This window comes from Rhinatrema bivittatum, chromosome 8 (genome assembly GCF_901001135.1).
Source record: "Rhinatrema bivittatum chromosome 8, aRhiBiv1.1, whole genome shotgun sequence".
Lineage (NCBI taxonomy): Eukaryota > Metazoa > Chordata > Amphibia > Gymnophiona > Rhinatrematidae > Rhinatrema > Rhinatrema bivittatum.
Genome location: NC_042622.1, coordinates 110,371,470 through 110,393,805, shown reverse-complemented (window position 1 = coordinate 110,393,805; position 22,336 = coordinate 110,371,470). Strand labels below are relative to the sequence as shown.

The following is a 22,336-nucleotide window of genomic DNA, read 5'->3' as shown; positions in this document are numbered from 1 at the left end:
AAAAATGAACACATGTATACCGAGTATTAAATAAGACAAGAATGAAGGGTGATGACCAACTGTGATTTGTGCGGCTATCATTAACATGAGCGCAAAAGGATCTCTATTTAGTACCGTTTGAAAAATGAATAAACTCGTGACATATATTGAATGAAGTTGTTTATAACTTAAACAAGTGACCGCTGAGTGAGTGATATGAATAGAAAACTTAGCAAAGTAGTGCGTTTTTTTTAAGTGAACGTTTATAAAGACTAATGGCATAGCGGTTCAGCAAAAAGGTCATGGAAAAAAAAGGCAAACAAAACAAAACAAAAAAACTGACGAAACGACTATAAAAAGATGGCTATGCATACTAAAAAATCGCGTCTATCTTATTGTGCCAAACATATTTATATTCTGTTTATTATAAAGTGGTGGCCACATACTGTGCTACAAATGTTAACCCGTGCATTAACTCAGCGTGAATGTCTATTTAATTCAATCTTTACTCATACCAAATAAATTGAAATACTGAAAAAAATATATTTTTGACCATCCTAAAGAGTTAGCATATCACTTATTGCAAATAAAGGATAGAGTGCAGGAGCGAGAGGATTGATTTTGGCGTCATGAAGAAAAAGCTTTGCGCTTATCTAAATGAAATCATGCATTCAAAGTAAAATTCGATAGATGACACCTTCTTTTAGATTTGGGTTTGGAGGGTGGTTTAGCGCTCTCTAGCTGTTCCAGAGGGTCTCAAATCCTGTATGACCTCTTTGTTCTGTAACCCCCAGGTTTCACAATGCACGTTTTCCCAGACATGGAACGTTGGGTAACGGCTAGATTGAGGTACTTGGGTCAGTTGGTGGAGGATGGCTGGTTACGGTCTTTTACAGAACTGATGGGAGACTTCGATATTCCTTCTGCCACTCGTTATCTTTACCTGCAATTACGTAGAGACACTACTTGATCAGTATCAATTTTATCTCGGAGGAGGGGGTGATATGTTGTACTTGCAGGCCCCACCACTTGTTTTCAGTACTTTACATTTCTCTTAGAAACAAACTGAGGGATTCTGATACCTCTCCTCGTCTGATGGAACAATGGAATGTAGTTATAAATGAAGTCTGGGATAGTAGGGATTGGAAGTCTATTTGGAAACACTCTCGCAGAATTACAATTTTTTGTAAAGGGCAAGAATTGCATTATAGGTTGGTATGTAGGCTGTATCGCATGCCTGGTTTTTTTTTCTAAATTTAGTGATATTGGAACAGAGTGTTGGAGGGGATGTGGGAAGAAGGAACTTATTTTCATATGTGATGGGGGTGTCGGAAGATACAGGATTTCTGGGCGGGCATTATAGAGTGCATATTAACCATATGTTCTCAGTTTTTGGAGCCTGATCCAGCGTTATATCTACTGGGCCGTTGGCTGAACAGGTTCAGTGTGCGAGGTCATCGAAGACTGGTGGGAGATCTCCACGCGGCACGTTTGACGGTGGCTCAGATGTGGAAGCAGATTCCCTCTCTTCACTGTTGGAGAAGCAAGGTTACGGAAATTGCGTGGATGGAAAAGCTTACGTTGCAGTTAGAAGACAAAGCGGACGTTTATAAAAGAGACTGGGGGCCTTATCTTTGTACATTGGGGCGTCTTGCTATGTTTTGGGGTGCCGGTCTTGATTGTATTGCAGGAAACGATAAGAGATTGGATGTATTGTTCACATTTTGTTCTGTGTGGTTTAAAATAAATAGTGTTAAAAAAAAAAATCTAGAAATCGCTTAGATGCTAAACATTTGGACTATTTGATGAGAATTAGAATCTTTTTAAATTCTGGACAGACTATCAATATTGATAGTATATAACCAATGGAAAACAGAAAAGGTCAGAAGAGAAACTGTTTGAATTTCCAGTGAAACAGAATGTAATAAACATTAAATAAACAATACATTAAATCAGTTATGATATATTTTTCTTTGTGCTATGTATAGAAATTCAATGCTAATATTGGTGCTCAGAAATTGTCATTTTAAAAAATTGTCCCTTACACGATGATAAAATATGCGCACACATACTCCTTAGAGGGAACATTGCTCCAGAGTCTGGCTTAAGAGTTGGCAGAACTATGGCAAAGCTTTATCCATTGTCTAAAGAGATGACGAGCTTTTAGGACTCCCTAGTCAACACTTCCATGTCAGCAGTCACAAAGGAGACCCCTATTCCGGTAGCTGCTCTGAGGGATGTGAAAGAACATAAAGTAGAGCTTCACCTCAAGCAGATTTTTGAGGGGTTGGCTCTGGGCATACGGGCTGCAATTTGCAGTAGTTTTATGCAGAATGCTTCAAAGGTTGCAAGAGATGCAGGCTGTGTCGGGACCGGCAGCACAGCAGGCTGAACGCTTAGAAGCGGCTGTGGTGTATGGGGTGGATGCTCTATAAGACCTGATCCAGACATCTTCCAAGATTGTCATCTGCAGTATTGGCTAGCTTATTGTGGTTACAGAATTGGTCGGATGTTTGATCCAAGTCTCAGCTTGGAGTTTTTCCTTTTAAGGAAAAACTCTCTTGTTCAGAGAGGACTTGGAACAGATAATGAAGAATCTGGGAGAATCCAAAGTTCATAAGTTACCAGAAAAGAAGTCTAGGGACAGGCTGGTTTTTTTTCTGTTCGGGCTCAATTTCGAGGTAAGAGATTTTGGCAAGCTAAAGGTTCTTTGGGGCCTCAGAGGCAGACCGCAGTCGGACCACAGTCCTGGGGTCAGTCCTTTCGGGGTGGTTAGAAACCATCCTGAAACAACCCAGGGTATGGGTACAGGAGGTGTGAAGTCCTCACAATAAATCGAGGATGGTTCTCTCTTCAGTTCCTGCTGTCAAAGGGCACTTGGTGCTCTTTTACAAGGAGTGGACCAAAATTAGATCGGACCAATGGATCCTAAGTGCGATTAAAGATGGCTATGCGTTAGAATTTGCTTGTCCGGTTTGAGACGCTTATGTGGTTTCCCCTTATGCTTCTCATGCCAAGCAGGAAGCTGTTCAAAGGATGGTGGACTGCTTACGGCATCTAGTGGTCTATAGTGCCTCTTCCTTGGGAGGAGCAAAGAACAGGAAGGTATTCCATCTATTTCATGGTTCTAAAAAAGCAAGGGACGTTTCATCTGATTTTGAATTTGAAGACTGGAAATTTGGCTGTCAAGGCTTCTCACTTCCACATGGAGACTCTGAGGTCAGTCATAGCAGCAGTACGTTAAGGGGAGTTTTTGACATCTCTCGACTTGACAGAGGCATATCTGTATATAGCCATCAGGTCATTGCACCAGAGATTTCTGAGGTTCATGACACTGGGGGAACATTTTCAGTTTCAGGCCCTTCCTTTTGGATTGGCAACAGCACCACATACCTTCACGATGGTGGTGGTGGCGGCGACCGCATTACAAATGGAGGGTGTGTTGTGCATCCGTATATTGATGACTGGCTCATTCGTGCAAAATCAGAGGACCTCTTTAGTAAGGAGGGTTCTGATGCATTTGGAGTCTCTGGGATGGGTGGTGAATCTGGTAGAGAGCCATTTTTAGTCCCCTCTCAGACTCTAGTATTTGGGAGCTCGGTTCGACATGCTGGCACGGAGAGTGTTTCTCATAGGAGGAGAGATTGCTGAAATTGCAGGGTCAGGTTTGATACCTGCTTGGGCTTTCAGTGCCCAAAATCCTGGGCTCTTTGGCATTGATATTGGAACTAGTGCTTTGGGCATTCGCACATATGTGGGCTCTTCAGTGGGCTCTTCTTTCCCACTGGAATCCATTATTAGAGGAGTTTCATCTTCCCTTTCCTCTAGAAGGGGACGGCAGGGGATAGTCTTTCATGGTGGCCTATTCTCACCAATCTCAAGCATGGTGTGGAATTGGATGTTCTGAAATGGGTGATAACCACTGATGCTAGCCTCTCTGGATTGGCGGAGGACAGTGTGTCAGGATCAGTCGGCACATGGCCAGTGGTCAAAACAGAAAGCCTCTTGGTCTATCAGTCAGTTAGAGACGAAGGGTGCATTTCACATTACTTGCCTTTCTGTTACGGTTACGCGACTATCCAGTATGGGTTTTGTCGAACAATACAATAACTGTGGCCTTCATCAACTGTCAGGCGGTAGCTCGAGGGGCCCGGGAGTCTATCTGGGCAGAGCAGCGTTGGAGTGGTTGGCGACATCTCACATCGCTGGGGTAGACAAATTGCAGACGGATTTTCTCAGTCAATGAAAATTAAGACCCCAGCGAGTGGGTGCTGTTGGATGCGACAATGCGTCTCATTCACAGGAAATTGGGGTTTCCCCATATGGATTTAATGGTGACCAGACAGAATACCAAGGCATCTCGTTTTTACAGCCGCTGAAGAGAATGTGGTGCAGGAAGGAGTCTATGCTCTGGTTCTGCCATGTCCTCCCTCCTTGGCCTCTGGTGGACAAGGTGTTACGGCGGATAGTGAAACATCCAGGCAGTGTGATTCTGGTAGCTCCAGGGTGGCCACATTGACCATGGTTCGCAAATATGATCAACATGGCCATAGAGGAGCCACTGAGGTTCGGCCATCTTTCTAAATATTCTCCCAATGCTTTTGGATCAGGCGACTCACTTCTGTCTTGTGGCTGGCTTTTGAGAGGAGGTGACTGAGATAGAGAGGATTGTCCAAAGCAGTTATTACCACCTTATTGCAGGCCAGGTTACCTTCTACATCCTTGGCATATGTTTGAATTGGGAGGGTCTTCAAGTCCTGGTGTACTGTTAACGGATTGCAGCCTATTCAGGCTATGGTGTCGCATATTTTCTCCTTTCTACAGGAGGGTCTAGTCAAGGGACTGCCATTTAACACTCTGAGGTTCCAGGTAGCGGCTTTGGGCTATCTCTGGGGTAAGGTGCAGGGGTGCAGTATCATTTGTACCCTGGTATATCACTGTACTATTGGTTATCCTCCAACAAATTCTCTGAGATGCCAATTATATCTGCCTCTTCATTTAGTGGTATACACTCTAACGTTCCCATCTTCTTAGGCTTCTGGCATTTGCATACAGATGTTTCAAAGTATGGTTTTTTTTGTTTGTATTAACAACCTGCTTTTCAGATAACAGGGATAATTTGGAATTTTTTAACTCAGGAGGTTTATTTATAGGCACATGGACTGCTTTTGCTTTTATTGGAACCTCTCTGCTGGGATGCCCTAATTCTCCTGTTTCATTAGTATGCTATGAAAAATATCTCCCTCACTGCTGAGCGACTGCTTTCCCTCTTGCTCTGGTTTAGTAGCTGCTCTATCACCTTTTTAAATGTTAGCGCCAGCAGCCTAGTTCCACCTTGGTTAAGGTGGAGCCCCTCCTTTCGGAAAAGACACCGCTTCCCCAAAAGGTTGGCCAGTTTCTTACAAAACTGAATCCCTCTTCGTTGCACCATCGTCTTATCCATGTATTGAGACTCCAGAGCTCTGCCTGCCTTTGGGGACCTGCACATGGAACAAGGAGCATTTCAGAGAATGCTACTCTGTGTTCTGGATTTCAGCTTTCTACCTAAAATCCTAAATTTGGCTTCCAGAATCTCTCTTCCACATCTTCCTATGTCAGTGCCCACATGTACCACGACAGTCTGATACCCCCTAGCATCATTTAAAATCCTATCTAGGTGGTGCGTGAGGTCTGCCATCTTCATGCCAGGCAGGCCAGTTACCAGGCGATTCTCAAGTCCACCAGCCACCCAGCTATATACATTCCTTATAGTTCCTCCATTCAGCATCTTATTTAAAGTACAACAATTAAGGAGGTATCGAGAAGCACAATTAGGAAGAGGCTTTTTTCGGTTATAGGCCCCAAACTGTGGAATTCAGCACCAAGAGAGTTGCGGATAGAGTTAAACTCTCTGCTCTTTGGGAAGAGGGTGAAATCTTGACTTTTTCCATGTTAGATCTGTGAGCCATATGTTATAATTTTTTGACCCAGAGTAGGCATTTTTAATTAATTTTATTTGAGTTTAAATTTTAATATGTATGATTTGTTTTTTTGTTTTATTATGATTTATTAGTTGTATATTAATTTGTTTTAATTTGTACACTGCATCAGTCAGGGTTTCCCTGCTTGAGCAATTAATAAGAATGAATAAATAAATGTTAGAATTTCTATAGCAGTTGTAGTGCTGTAAGACCACAATAATATTTTTGACTATTCCCATGTTATCCGCACTGAATGCTATCCGTATGGAAGTTGCGGAATATGAGATTTTTAATAAATAAGAAAAGTACCAGGTCAAGGAGGGGAAGTAGTAGTTCATTTTCTGTTCTTGGAACATTTGCTAGCAATGTTTTTTTAATTGGATATTTAGACTACAAAATCCAGTGGCATGTACAAAGGGCAATAAGCACATTTATAGTGGGCTATGTTTTTATTTTTAAAAATGACAATCTATGCATAGCGGTTATGTTCATTTTTGGTTAAGATCAATACTTTAAAAGATAGATGTAACCGTATTTAAAAATCTTGACATACCAAGAAGTCTGGAGGAACTGCCTCCTTGTCACTTGCTGTTCTCTATAGATATTGAGGGCTTTTTTTCAGGGGATACTCTCCAGTACAGAGTTCTTCCACCTGCTTAATTTACCCTGTGGTCCCTCAAATAAAAACATGCATCCTGCATATGAGTACTGGAACCTTTTTTTTTTTTTTGTTTCCCCAAAAAGAGAGCACTGTAGATATCAAATTACTAACATCAAATATTCATTTTGCAGCTCCTATCCCCTTCAGGAAGAAAGAGAAACAAGACAAAGATAAAGATGACCTGGGGCCTGATAGGTTTTTTATGCAAGGTTTGTGAACATACTGCCCTATCTTATTTTTCTGTTCATTCTCGTCTTTGTTCTGGGACCCTACTATTCTAGGGATGGCCAACTTCAACTCTCAGGAGCCACAAACAGGCCAGTTTTCAGGATATGCACAATAAATATGCATGAGATAAATGTGCATACACTGGAGGCCTTGCATGCAAATCCATCTCATACATATTCATTATAGATATTCTGAAAACCAGGCTTGTTTGTGGCTCTCAAGTACTGGAATTGGCCAGCCCTGCACTATTCCATTAGCTTTTCAGCTTGGAGAAGAGACGGCTGAGGGGGGATATGATAGAGGTGTTTAAAATCAAGAGAGATCTAGAATGGGTTAATGTGAATCAGTTATTTACTCTTTCGGATAATAGACTAGGGGGCAATCCATGAAGTTAACATGTGGCACATTTAAAACTAATCGGAGAAAGTTCTTTTTCACTCAACGCACAATTAAACTCTGGAATTTGTTGCCAGAGGATGTGGTTAGTGCAGTTAGTGTAGCTGTGTTTAAAAAAGGATTGGATAAGTTCTTGGAGGAGAAGTCCATTACCTGCTATTAATTAAGTTGACTTAGAAAATAGCTACTGCTATTAGTAACAACAGTATTGTGGAATAGACTTAGGGGTAGATTTTTAAAAAAAGCGCGTCCGCGTACTTTTGTTTGCGCACCAGGCGCAAACAAAAGTACGCTGGATTTTATAAGATACGCACGTAGCCGCGCGTATCTTCTAAAATCCTGGATCGGCGCGTGCAAGGCTGCCGATTTTGGGCAGCCGGCGCGCGCCGAGCCGCGCAGCCTGTCTCCATTCCCTCCCCTCACCTTCCCCTCCCTTCCCCTACCTAACCCACCCCCTCGGCCCTATCTAAACCCCCCCTACCTTTATGCATGGATTTACGCCTCCCGGAGGGAGACTTAAATCCACGTGCGCCAGCGGGTTGCTGGCGCGCCGAGACTCGACCCGGGGGCGGTTCCGGAGGGCGTGGCCACGCCCCCGAAATGCCCCGGGCTGAAACCACGCCCCCCGGTCCCGCCCCGAAACGCTGTCATTGGGTCCCGCCCCCCGACACGCCCCCCTTCCAAAAACTCCGGGACCTACGCGCGTCCCAGGGCTCTGCGCGCGCCGGCGGCCTATGGAAAATAGGCGCGCCGGCGCGCAAGGCCCTGCTCGCGTAAATCCAGGTGGATTTACGCGAGCAGGGCTTTTAAAATCCGCCTGTTAGTTTTTGGGTACTTGCCAGGTTCTTATGGCCTGGATTGGCCACTGTTGGAAACAGGATGCTGGGCTTGATGGACCCTTGGTCTGACCCAGTATGGCATGTTCTTATGTTTTTGGACTCCTTTTTGCTCTTTATGGCTGGTCTGGGAAGTCTGCTGGTTCCAGGTGCACATGCATATAAATCATTACCATACAGCAGCATATAATATGATGATCTAGATAGCTGTACATGGAATTGAAAATAGTGTGGAATTTGGATAAATGGACACAGCAAAGTTAGCAAAGTAAACTTAGTGGATCTTGAAATAATGATCCAATATAAGATTAAACATCTCAAAATTCCCTGTACGTTCCCAGATCAGTTCAGACTCCTGGGTCCCCCCCCCCCAGCAGATGGTGACAGAGAAGTTTTCAAAACAAAACTCCGCCTTATATAGGATGGTGCCACCTACAGTCCGGCAGTATTTCTCTGTCTCCAGCAGATGGAGGTGCAAGGCCTGCAGTCTGTGCTGATTGTTCATTGCAGTTAGAGTAGTGAGTTCTGTGAGTTTTAGAGAGATTTCGGTCTGTAAAACTTTTTTACTTTTTTTTTTTTTTAAAGTTTTTTTCTGTCATGGTCACCGGAGCTGCGGCTCTCTCTTCCCTCCCTGACTCTGCACTTGGGCGGAACGCGATTATTTTTCTATTTTTTACAGAATTGCATTTTAGATTTCTCAGGCCTGCTGCCCAATGCCGTGCTCGTCTGCTTTCTGCGCATGTGGCTTGGCCTGCGCGCGTCTTTCTCGGGAGGGGCTGTGCTCGGCGTGTCTTCCCGGGGAGGGAGGGAGGGATCCTCCGGGGCTGCGAAAATGGTTAAAGGCAAGGCTGCCCGAGCTCCTTCAGTGTTAGCTGCACCGAGATCAGCTGAGGCAGATCCGTTCCCGTGCTCACTTTAGAGTCTTTTAGATCAGCAACTCATGCAGCTATGGGGGAGGGGATTCTCCCGCCTCCTCTCTCTCCTCAGCCAGGGTTTCCTGGAGGGAGTGAACCTTTACAGCTTCTCTCACCTGCAACGGAGGATAGCCCCGAGGGGGCTTCTGACTCCTCCTCCTCCTCTTCCTCTTCCTCCTCCTCCTCAGTTTATTTTATTTCTCCGTAAGGCTTTTAAAGCCAGGAGGGAAGGAAAGCTGCTGGCTGGGAGTAAAACTTCCTCTAGTGGTCTTAAATCTCTTTCTCGAAAGCGATCTAAGTCTAAAGGAGTCTCTGGGTCCTCCAAAGCTAAGCGCCCTTTGCATACAGGGGCTCATCAGACCGATACGGACCCAGGGGACCAGGACCCACAGGGCAAGCCTCCGATGGGGGTGGATACAGACCCTGATCAACATCCACAGGATCCAGCACGAGGCTCTCATGTTGTGGAAGGAGATGACCCTAAGGTGGTCCGTCTGTTTAGGAGGGAGGAGTTGGCTCCGCTTATCCCTGCCATACTCGGAGAGCTAGGCATAGATGGGCCGCCAGAGGAGTACAGGCTAAGGGCCATGGACCTAGTGTTGTTGGGTCTGAGGGGCCCGGCTACTTCCTTTCCTTTTCATTTTTCTGCCACGGACTTGCTATATAGACAATGAGATACCCCGGATCTGGGATTGAAAGTTAGCAAGGCTATGGATAAGCTATATCCTCTTCCAGAGGAAGCAATTGACATACTGCGGGTGCCCAAGGTGGACGCGGCGGTGTCTGCAATCACCAAAAAGACCATAATCCCGGTTACAGGTGCTACAGCCCTGAAGGACATGCAGGATAGAAAGTTGGAGCTGCAGCTCTAGAAAAGTTTTGAAGCCTCGGCACTGGGAGTGTGGGCAGCTATGTGCAGCAATTTTGCCTTACAAGCGGGCCTTCGCTGGGTTCAGCAGTTACAGGCTAATTCTGGTCTTTCCGATGCAGACTGAAAAAGCAGCAAGGAAGGTTGCTTAATAAAGCCGTGAGAGCAACAGTACACAATAAGCAACCAGATGTCCGATCTTGTAAGAATTTATTATATCGAAACCAATGTATGCAAATGTGCACATTTGCATACATTGGTTTCGATATAATAAATTCTTACAAGATCGGACATCTGATTGCTTATTGTGTACTGTTGCTTTCCGATGCAGAAGCACAGCAAGCAGGGCATCTGGAAGCTTCGCTCGCTTATAGTGCGGATGCACTTTATGATCTGTTATGGACTTTGACCAGATCCATGGTGTCTGCAGTCTTGGCTCGTCGGCTCCTGTGGTTTAGAAACTGGTTGGCGGATGTTTCCTCCAAGGCTCACCTGGGGTCGTTGCCTTTCAAGGGTAAATTGCTTTTTGGCAAGAACCTCAATGATATGATTCAATCCCTGGGGGAGAACAAGGTTCACCGTCTGCCAGAGGATTCAGAGGGAATCGGAGGTTTCGTCCATCCAGAGCTCCAGCTTCTTCCTTTCAGCAAGCGTCCAGTCGCCAACAGTCCTGTTCTCAGCCCTTTCGTGGCCGACGCTTTAGCAGAACCAAGGATACCCAGTCTGCATCTGGGGCCAAGTCTTCCCAATGAAGGGACGCCGACCCATTCCTCTGTTTCAGCTGTCGGGGGCAGATTGTCCCTGTTTTACGAGGAGTGGGTCAAGGTGATGTCGGACCAGTGGGTCCTTACTGTGATAAATCAAGGCTAAGCTTTAGATTTTGCACATCGCCTTCCGGGGAGGTTTCTGTTCTCCCTGTGCGGTTACGAAGAGAAATGACAGGCAGTACAAGATGTCTTCTGCAACTCTGAGCCATCACCCTCGTTCCTCAGGCGGAGCAGCGAAAAGGGCATTATTCCATTTACTTCGTAGTCCCCAAAAAAGAGGGGTCCTTCCCACCCATTTTGAATTTGAAGGACGCAAATCACTGCCTCAGGATGCCACGTTTTCGCATGGAGACGTTACGGTCAGTCATTGCCTTGGTAAGAAAAGGAGAGTTTCTGGCGTCACTGGACCCTAACGGAAGCGATCTTCACATAGGCATTCGAGCCGACCTCCAGAAGTTTCTGAGGTTCTCTGTGATGGGTCGCCATTTTCAGTTTTGAGCTTTGCCCTTCAGTCTTGCCACCGCGCCCAGAACGTTTACCAAGGTAATGGTTGTGGTGGCTGCTCATCTGCGCAGAGAGGTGTTCCTGGTGCATCCACCCTGGATGACTGGCTAATTCGGGCATACTCGGAGTCGCTCGGCCAGTTGGCAATTCTCAAAGTGCTTCAACTCCTGTGATCACTGGGTTGGGTGATCTACTTATCCAAGAATCAACTGATGCCAACCCAGTCTTTGGAGTTTTTGGGAGCTCTATTCGACACTCAACAGGGGAGAGTGTTCCTTACCTCGAACCGAATTGTCAAGCTACAAGCACAAGTGCGGGACTTATTGGCCAATCGTCTCCCCAGAGTGTGGGATTATTTGCGGGTTCTCGGCTCCATGACTTCCACCCTGGAGCTGGTGCCCTGGGCCTTTGCTGATATGTGTCCTTTACAGTCCGTGTTGCTTTCGTGTTGGAATCCAGTCTCCAAACAGCTTCATTTACCTCTTATGGATATGGCGCGCTCCAGTCTCGATTGGTGGCTTATCTCTGACAACTTATCCCGAGGAATTCCCCTGGAGGTGCCCGAATGGACAGTGGTGACCATGGATGCTAGCCTCTCCAGTTGGGGAGCGGTCTGCCTGAGGAAGTCTGTGCAGGGGCAATGGTCCCAGGAAGAATCTCAGTGATCGATCAATCGTCTGGAAACCAGGGCAGTGTGGTTAGCGTTGCAAGCGTTCTGCCATCTCCTCCAGGGGAAGTCAGTCGGAATTCTTTCAGACAATGCGACCATGGTGGTTTATATCAATCGCCAAGGGGGGGGAACCAAGAGCCAGCCAGTGGCCATGGAAGCCCGGCAGTTGATCAGCTGGGTGGAGAAGCATTTAGTAAGCATTGCAGCGTTTCACATAGCAGGAGTCGACAACGTTCAGGCGGACATTCTCCTTGATCCCAGGGAATGGGAGCTCGCAGACGAAGCTTTCGAGCTCATTTGCGATACATGGGACGTACCCCGTATAGATCTCATGGCAACGTTTCAGAACGCCAAGGTTCCGCGCTTCTTTGGTCGCCACAGAGAAACAGGAGCAGAAGGGGTAGATGCCCTGGTGCTGCCTTGGCCAACTGACGTGCTGCTGTACATCTTCCCTCCTTGGCTGCTGATAGACAAAGTGCTCAGGAGAGTGTAGATACACCCAGCAGAAGTCATCCTCGTAGCTCCAGAGTGGCCGAGACGGCCTTGGTTTGTGGACTTGGTCAATCTGGCAGTGGCGGGTCCCCTGCAGTTGCCACTGTTCCCGGACCTTCTCCATCAAGGGCCTGTGTGTTTGGAAGAGGTCGATCGCTTTTGTCTAGTGGCATGGCTTTTGAGAGGCGCCACCTGAGGAGCAAAGGGTATTCGAATGCTGTGGTGGCAACACTTCTCCGGTTGTGCAAGACATCCACCAACCTTGCGTATGTGCGCATGTGGAGAATCTTTGAATCTTGGTGCGTGGACCGGGCAATTGTTCCTACTCAGTCTTCGGTGTCGGATATTTTAGGTGTCTTACAATCCGGACTTGCCAAGGGCTTACCGTGTAGTTCCCTGAGGGTTCAGGTGGCAGCTCTTGGTTGTTTGCGCGGTTCCATTCAAGGTGTGGCGTTGGCTGCTCACCCCGATGTGGCTCTTTTCCTAAAGGGGGCAAAGCATTTACATCCCCAGATCAGGCACCCTTGTCCTTCTTGGAATCTGAACTTGGTTCTCTCAGCTCTGTGTATGGCGCCCTTTGAGCCTCTGAAAACGGCTACAATAAAGGATCTCACGTTAAAGGTGATTTTCCTTACCCTGCGAGCAGATGTGATAGCGATATCGGAGCTCCAGGCTCTATCTTGTAGGGAGTTGTTTCTGAGAATTTCGGATTCTGGTGTGTCCTTGCAGATGGTTCCTTCCTTTCTTTCGAAGGTGGTGTCTGCTTTTCATGGGAATCAGTTAGTGGAGCTTCAGTCGTTTCCCGTTTTGGACCAGTCAGACCCTATGTCTAAAGACTTACGGAAGCTGGATGTTCAGGCGTTGTTGTGTTATCTGGAAGTTACTAATGCGTTTCGTGAGACAGACCATCTTTTTGTGCTGTGGGCTGGTCCGAAACGAGGAAATATGGCATCTAAAGCTACGATTTCGCTCTGGTTGAAAGAGGCTATAGGCTTGGCATATTTGCTGCGTGGTAAGCCTGTACCGATTGGTCTTCAGGCTCATTCTACCCGTTCACAGGTGGCTTCTTTGGCAGAGTGTCAAATGGTCTCACCGCAGGAGATCTGCGGGGTGGCGACTTGGAAGTCTTTGCATATCTTTGCCAGACACTACAGACTGGATGTTCAGGCACCGGGTGAAGGAGGCTTTGGAGAAGCAGTGCTTAGAGCGGGCCTCTCCAGATCCCATTCCAGGTAAGAAAGCTCTGGTACATCCCAGGAGTCTGGACTGATCCGGGTACATACAGGGAAAGGAAAATTGGTTTCTTACGTAATAATTTTCATTCCTGTAGTACCACGGATCGGTCCAGAGTCCCGCCCAGGGAACGCATGGAAATAAGGGAGAGTCCGCTCAGTTACTGATTGATTGATTTTGTTTTCAGATCTGCAGAAATTGGATTGACCATTCTCAAGTGGTTCTACAGGTTCAGTTCCTAGGAGGGTTAAGTGAACTGGTTATTTCATTTTCTTGTTGAAGGGTTATTGTACATAGTTATGGAGGTTTTTTGAGAGCCATTCTGCTTTGACATTGAGTAATACTGCCGGGACTGTAGGTGGCACCATCCTATATAAGGCGGAGTTTTGTTTTGAAAACTTCTCTGTCTCCATCTGCTAGAAGGGGGGCAAAACCCAGGAGTCTGGACTGATCCGTGGTACTACAGGAACGAAAATTATCAGGTAAGAAACTAGTTTTCCCTTATCCCATCTATGGGCTACATTATACTGAAATAGCTACATTGCTTACTAAAGAACCTATAGCAATGTGCAAGAGACAGGAAACACTAACTGGTGAGCATTCAAGAGAAGCAATCCATGTGTGAAGCAAATGGATGAAAAAACCACCAAATCAGCACCATATTTGTCAAGTAAACTAGATGTATATTTGCATATCTATATAGATCTAAACACACTGATCCTAAAAGGACAAGCATAAAACAGTTTTCTTAAGTTATGTTAACTTTAATGTTCTTGGACATATGAAAGGAATTCCCTGGAGTATTTTTCTTTTTGTTTTCAGATGACGGTAATCCAAGACTAAGTGCTCAAGCGCAGGCAGCGGAGGATATTCTGGACAAGTACAGGAATGCCATTAAGCGAACTAGCCCCAGTGAAGGAGCTGTAGTAAGTTACGAAAATGCAGGTAAGAACCATATAGGTTCCATGTCTTTCCTGGGGCCCGATAGTTACTATGGGAGAAGACAACTCAGCAATCGGAGTCCAACACAGCAGTAGCTCTCTTTCGGGTCGATTCAGTAAAGTCTGCGGGAGAGCGGACGAACGCCTGCTCTCCCGGCGCGCACACAGGCCACTCGCCTGTGCGCGCGATTCTGTATTTAAATTAGGTGGTGCAGTGGAAACGGGCAAAAGGAGGCGCTAGGGACACTAGCGCGTCTCTAGTGCCTCCTTTTGACCTGGAGCGGCGGCTTTCAGCGGGTTTGACAGCCGACGCTCAATTTTGCTGGTGTCGGTTCTCAAGCCCGCTGACAGCCACGGGCTTGGAAACCAGACGCTGGCAAAATTGAGCATCCGGTTTTCGGCCCGACAGCCGCCGGCCCATTTAAAATTTTTTTTTCTTTTTTTACCCTTCGGGACCTCCGACTTAATATCGCCATGATATTAAGTCGAAGGGTGCACAGAAAAGCAGTTTTTACTGCTTTTCTGTGCACTTTCCCGGTGCCGGCAGAAACTAGCGCCTACCTTTGGGTAGGTGCTAATTTCTTAAAGTAAAATGTGTGGCTTGGCTGCACATTTTACTTTCTGTATCGCGCGGGCATACCTAATAGGGCCATCAACATGCATTTGCATGTTGAGGGCACTATTAGGTGCCGCGGGTTGGACGAGCGTTTTCCGCCCCTTACTGAATAAGGGGTAAGGGAAAACGTGCGTCCAAGGGCAGGTTAACAGTGTTGTATTGGCCTGAGTGTGAAGTAGACACAAAAAGGGGCTGAATTAGCAGACATCTCCAACTTGTGAGCAGTGGTACCAGTAGTTGAAGTTTCAGTCCTCTGAAGTAGTAAAGCATTGTGATTTATGTGTAAATCTATTTGAATATGTAAAAATAAGGGTCAACAAACAAGTTTATTAAGTGTTAGTAGAACTCAGCAGGTTTAGCCAGCTCTGTTACTTTTATTTGCATATCTTTACTGCTGCACTGTATAAGAACATAAGATAATTTTACAGAAATGATAATGATCATTGAGAGAATTTTGAATTACACATGTTAATTATATATCTGTATAAAATTAAATTTAAATATAACCTCTGTGCATGTTATGAGAAATAAACACATTGTATTTCTCTATTTGTCTCCTGTATGTTTGTAAATGTATTCTTGGATGTACCAGCAAAGATATGGATAGTGAATAACAGGCCCCTTCTTAATCAGTTCTTTATGAGCAGTAGCTGAAATCACTGTAGCTTAGATTGTGTGCTGCTGCTACACCACAGTTCACACAGGATTGCCATTTTCATGAATCCTGACAGGATCCTTTCAAATAGCATAGACCATAAGAATGCAGAACCTTGGCACCAGTACTGGTGAAGGGACTTGTCCTTCTGGTTTAATGCAGATGGCGTCGGAGATGGAGAAAGTATTCATGACTCCCCACGAGATGAAGCCCTGCAGAATCTTACAGCTGATGATCTCCCAGACTCCGCAAGCCAGGTTGCTCAGCCGCAAGACTCAGCTTTCTCGTACAGGTTGGTTTGCCTGTGAATGAGATGCTACTACACTGTTATATTTTAGATAAACTGGGTATTTTCCTCTTCAACTGTTACATAGTTGGATTTTTGTTCTCATAAAAGGGAGAGAAGCAACTTTCTCCAAATGTGCAAGTCAGGAAAGTATTCCTAATGTAGATAATAAATTTACAGCAGCACCCTAGGGCTCTAGATATGCTTTTGTACTTTGAATCTAATGGATAGTGTTGCTAGGGTCATTTGGAGGGCAACTTTCAAATTATGTGCAGAAGTTTAACTTTCCTAACATGTAGCCAGATGGACTCAGGACCAATGGGTTATGTGTTCCCCTGCTAGCAGATGGAGACTGAGTCAGGTTTCAAAGCTGACATCACCTTAGATACACCCCTGCAGTGACCTCAGCCCTTCAGTATCTCTCCGTTCCTAGCAGATTTATTTATTTATTTATGGTTTTTTATATACCGATCTTCTTGCATTGGATACAAATCAAACCGGTTTACAGTGAAACAAACAGATGTGGATATGCTTTCCCTATCTGGATCGTCGTACACTTTAGAAGAAGAAAGTTTACCTTTAAATTTGAGAAAGATTGAGCCCAATTCTCCTGCGGTGATACCTAAAGGTCCCTCCCCCAGTTCAGAATTCCTGAGGCAATTTCTGAGATCCCTCAGAGGTGTGCCTTGGTCCGGTAGCCGGTTCCCAGCGTGGACTTTGCTGCTGAAGCAGTTGAAAGGCAGTGGGCGCAGGAAGCAGAGTGCGGTGGTGATTGCCAAAGCCCTCTCCCCCCGCAGCCAGAGACCTTCTCTGTACTCAGCCGGTAAGCGCTGAGCCCAGGTAAGTAAAGTGAGAAGAGGATTCAGAGACGTTGGAGGGGCTTTGGTAAGTCCTCCTCTGGTCTCCTTACTTGGCGAGCTGTACCGACGACGTTCCCAATCCCTTTGGGGTAAGAGGAAGTAGGCTTCCAAGCGGGTTGAGTGGCCCCCGATGGGCTAGGCCCTGCTCAGGCTGTGTGGGCACACAGAGTGGTAGGCTACGTGGTACTATCTTATGCGTGGTTTTGTGTGTCTCCATTGCCCACCATAGAGCATCGGTATGCACAGTGTGTTCCGGCTCTATGCACGCACTGTGCGTATAACATTGCACTTACGTGCACGCATACGTGCACTCCAATGTTGCGCGCATCCATATGCGCAGAATTTAGGTAACAGGTGCATGAGGCACCTAACCGCGGATGTGCTCAAAATCTGTGCGCATACTATTTCAAGCATTAGCCAGCTGAGAATGCAGTTACCGTTTCTAATGGCTCCGGCAGCAAAGAAGCATAAGCTCCATTCCTTTTGTGCTGCCTGCTATATTAGGGCTACACAGTCTGACCTTGAGTCTTACCTATGTCAACACTGTGAGGAGGCCCAGGGAGAGTTGGCCTTCCAGAACTTCGCTAAGCCCGGCTCCTCCCATTCAGAGGATGGGTCAGCCACGAACTATTATGTATGTATGTTGTAAATCACCTAGACCTTTTTGTGTTAGGCGTTTAATAAGTTTTAATAAATGGAAATGGAACTTAACCGGTAGCACCTCGGATCTGAGTAATCCTGGGGCTGGGTCTGTCATGGTAGAAGGAAATTCAGTAGCACTTATCCAAGTACTTCCTGGGCTAGGCATGGACCCGGCAGCCTTTTCTTGGGTGGAATTGTTTTCAAGGCTTTCAAGCCTTTGTACAGGCACAGTCTGTTTCTCCTGCCCCTATCTGACCCGAACCCCAGCCAGGAAGGCCTCCCTCTCCCAGCCCTATCTTCAGGCCTCGACATGCCTTGTCTCACCAAAGATATCCCTGGCAGGGACCCAGACACCATGGACAAAGAAGGGGATCCATATTCCTTTGAGGATGGGGAAGTCCTTCCCGGCTTGGAGCCATATCGGACCATGTTACGGTTTTTCCATAGAGATTTATTTTTATTTTTTATTTAGTAACTTTTATATACCGACGAACGTTGGGAACATCTCGTCGGTTTACATATAACAGAACTGAGCAACAGGCTTTACAATTTTTGCGTAATTAGATAATTAAATAAGGAACATTCAGAGCATACAAATAACAGATTAGATTATATAAGTAAAATTATAAAAGTGTGATACATGAAAGAGGTTATCTAAACGGGGGTGGGGAGGGGGAGATTCTGATATATAGGGGTGGGGAGGGGGAGATTCTGATATATAGGAGGGTATCCACAATTAAAGGAGGTAAATATACACGTGATTGGGAACAAATTTTTTATATAGATGAATTGCCGCCCCTGGTTTCCCAGACCCTGAAGACTCTGGGAGTTCCTGCACAAAACCCTATGATGGAACCAAATAAGAATCCCATCCTGGTGTCTCTACGGAAATCCTTTTGCTATTTTCTGATGCTGGAAGCCATCCAGGAGTTGATTGACCTGGAATGGGTAGTCAATTTTAAATGTGGTCGAGTACTGGAAGCTCTATACCCACTAGATCCGGTGGCGAGAGAATGCCTGCACTTCCCTAAAGTGGATGCCCTGGTCTGTGCTGTTTCGAAGCGAACAGCTATCCCAATGGAGGAAGGAGCTGTCTTAAAGGATGCACATGATAGGCGGATGGAGTCCATTCTTAACCAAGCCTTTGACGTGACAGCAATGACACTACAGATTACTTCCTGTTGTGCCCTGGTGGCTTGCTCATGCCTGCTTCTCTCCAGAGAGGCAGATAACTCAGAGGCACATTCCAGAGAAGCTATGGAACCTGCCGCTGCCATTTTAGCTGACGCAAGCTCTGACCTTGTCTATACCTCGGCTAGAGGAGTGGCCTCAGTGGTAGCGGCCAGAAGGCAGTTATGGCTGTGAAATTGGTCAGCGGACACAACCTCTAAGGCAAACCTCACACATATGCCCTTTAAGGAATAACTTCTATTATGAAGCAAATTGGAAAAGCTGGCCAGTAAGTGGGGTGAATCTCCATTACATTGGCTACCGAAAGATGAGAGAGAGAGGTTACAGTGTCCTTCGCCTATGAGGGGCCGGTCCAGGGGCTCCCAGCGCTTTTGGCCCTACAAAAGCTCGACATTTCAGACGTCTCAGTCCTCAGGAAGGTCTCCGTCCTCAGGAAGGTCTCAGTTCTTTCGGAGTTGACAAACCAAGAGAGGGGCTCGTTTTGAGTTCACGTTTGGCCCGAACTCCCCAATGAAGTTTTGCAGACCCATCCTCGGAATGAAGAGATAGGGGAGGGGTTGACTATCCCTCTTCTACCAGTGGTGGGTTGAGATCACGACGGGCAAATGGGTACTGGATATCATATAAGAAGGATACATGTTGGAGTTTCACAGCACTCCTCAGGACATGTTCATGATGTCTCCGTGCTGCTCTCAGCACAAGAAACTGGCAGTGGAATCTACCTTGATAAGGCTCCTCAAATTGAGGGCTATAATTCCAGTACCAACGCCCCAGGAAAATACGGCGTGTAATTCCATATATTTCATCGTACCCAAGAAGGACGGTTCCTTTCACTCCATCCTGGACCTCAAGAGTGTCAACCGACATCTACGAGTAATTAATTTCCGTATGGAAAGTCTGTGCTTCATCATAATGACCATATCACCAGGAGAGTTCTTAACCTCCCTGGATCTTTCCAAGGCCTACCTTCATAGTCCAATCTGGCAAGATCACCAGCGTTTCCTGCGCTTTGAGGTGCTGGGCTGCCATTATCCGTTCCAGGCGCTGCTCTTCGGCCTGGCCACCGTCCCCAGAATGTTTTCCAAAATTATGGTGGTCATGGCAGCACTGAGGAAAGAAGGGATCCTGGTGCACTCATACTTGGATGACTGGTTGATCTGGGCAAAGTCGTTAAAAGAGAGTCTCCAGGTGACCAGCAGGGTGACATCCCTGCTTCAGGAGCTTGGTTGAGTTGTGAATATGGACAAAAGCAGTCTCAAGTTCTCCCAATCCTTAGAATATCTAAGAGTCTGGTTCGACTCCAAGCAGGACAAGGTCTTCCTCCCGCCCTCGTGGATAAGGAAGTTGATGTTCCAAGTGTGTTGGTTGACAAACGCAATACGCCGCAAGGTGTGGCGCTATCTTCAGGTCCTCGGTTTGATGGCGTCAACCCTGGAGGTAGTACCGTGGGCAAGGGCACAAATGCATCCACTCCAACGCTCCCTGCTGTCACATTGGAACCCACTCTCTCAAGACTATTTGATTCGCCTCCACTTACTGATGGAAGTATGTTCTCTGCTCCAGTGGTGGCTATAGGAAGCTCACCGGGGCAAGGGGTGTATGCCTGTTCCCACCGAACTGTCTAGTTCTCACTTTGCGTGCAAAGGAGAAATTACCTGATAATTTCATTTTCCTTAGTGTAGACAGATGGACTCAGCATCCCGCCCATGGCTGCCCATGAATGGTGCCAGGGAATCGCCCATGAGATGAATATCGATTTCAAGAGGTGACTGGTAAGCCGTCACCCAATCCCTAGATCCAGGGCATCTATAATCTTGCTGGAATTCAGCATTTGTTTGGTTGAGTACAGTTATGGTTATCCGTTTTTAATCACTTTCAATAGTATGTCCACCATGGCTTTTGAAAAGAATACTGAAGGGCTGAGGTCACTGCAGGGGTGTATCTAAGGTGATGTCAGCTTTGAAACCTGACTCCATCTCCATCCGCTAGCAGGGGAGCATATAACCCATTGGTCCTGAGTCCATCTGTCTACACTAAGGAAAACAAAATTATCAGGTAAGTAATTTCTCCATTCTGCTGGTACTTTTTTACCTGCAGACTTCATGTCAGTTTTCAAAGAGAAAGTTTTCCTTTGAAAATTGGTTTGGAAAAAGTACACATCCAGACCTGCACCTATTTGCGCATGTACTTTTTTCAGAAAAATTACATGTGTATGCCATGTAACTGTGAGCGTAAATGCTAACTTCTCCCCTGCTGTGCCCCCAGGAGCATCACCTCTCTTGCACTTCAAAATACACATGTACCAGTATTACACATGTTTTTAAGTGCAAAGATCTAGGCGATTGTAACAGTTTTATTGTTTTACCTATGGAAATCGTTTGAAAATTGATGCAGCTACAAGTACATAAAAAAAACCAAAACCTGGGGCTACATTACACCTTCTAATGCTTGCAGTAGGAAAAAGAACATGGAATCCTGATATGGTTTTATTTGAAAGCTAAAAAATGAAAGATTATTCAGTGCAATCTCAGTTGGTAAAAACAGTTAAGCTTGATTGTTTTATTAACTGTTAGGTTTGGTTCAGTACAGATTATATAGCATAGAAAGAAAAGAATAGTGTGAAGTGATATTCTGCCCTACAGCTCTGAGTGAATACATTGAGTTTAAAGCTGTCTTAAAACAGGCTTGATAATTCAGTGGAAGAACATGGATGTCTGCTTCTAAAATGATGAAAGACCATCATGCCCACATGCATAAACCTGTGTGAATTTTAGGGATGCCAAAAAGAAGCTGCGGCTAGCACTCTGTTCAGCGGATTCTGTCGCCTTCCCAGTGCTTTCCCACTCCACGAGAAATGGGCTGCCAGACCACACAGACCCTGAAGGTAAAGAACCTGCAGCCCTCTTATCTTAGACTTTGAAATAACATTTTTTTTTAAACTGTGTACTCCACAGACAGATGCCATATACCACTGGAATGTGTTCTTGAAATATGGCGCAAACTGTTTAGATTATTTTTGGGTCCTCAGGCTTGGTAACTAAAGGTTAAATACTGTGAAATAGTCATTTCCATATGTTGTCTGAACCTAAACCAAACAATTGTTTTCTTCCAAATAGACCAGAATATAGTTACAAGTGGTGCAGATTTTCAGTAACTGATTTGGCCCTGGAGAAAACTGGATACATTTTTGTCCTGCCAGATGGAGGCAGAGAACAGCCTGCTGATTTTTTTTTCTTTGCCTCCAATAGATTGTAGGGTAGCATAACCTGTGCCTCTAGAGTTACCTTGTTACTGGAATGAAACACTCAGGCCTGTAATGGCAGTGACACAGGGAGAATGTTTAATTTTGTTGGATTTAATAGAGGCTTATCTGTCTCTTCCCTGTACGTACCTGGATCAGTCCAGACAGTGGGTTATGTCCCCAATCCAGCAGATGGAGTCAGTCAAAGCTTCGAGGGGGCGTCACCATTAGTGCTACTACCCCCTCTGCAGGAGTTCAGTATCTTCTGACTCCAGCAGATGCGAGTAGGGAATCCGGGTTGCTCCCGATTACCTTAGGCTTTCCTTGTATTTCTTGTATTCCTTTTCTGGTTTCTTTCTGCCTGCTTCTTTTTGGATCAAGTTTTGTTTTGAAAAA

General features: G+C 45.8%; 1 protein-coding gene across 7 annotated transcripts in view; it reads left to right on the top strand.

Annotated features, from left to right (window-relative positions):
• GAPVD1 (GTPase activating protein and VPS9 domains 1) overlaps window positions 1-22,336 on the top strand; it is a 223,688-nt gene that overhangs the window by 121,993 nt on the left and 79,359 nt on the right. For 6 of the 7 annotated variants that reach the window (XM_029610988.1, XM_029610986.1, XM_029610985.1 and 3 more), the window contains 4 exons: window positions 6,732-6,809; window positions 14,331-14,453; window positions 15,883-16,012; window positions 21,474-21,583. In XM_029610988.1, the coding sequence (XP_029466848.1) occupies window positions 6,732-6,809; window positions 14,331-14,453; window positions 15,883-16,012; window positions 21,474-21,583 (441 nt within the window). Of the gene's footprint in view, window positions 1-1,368; window positions 1,899-6,731; window positions 6,810-14,330; window positions 14,454-15,882; window positions 16,013-21,473; window positions 21,584-22,336 lie in introns of those variants that run through there. The other variant, XM_029610989.1, reaches the window with a different exon arrangement.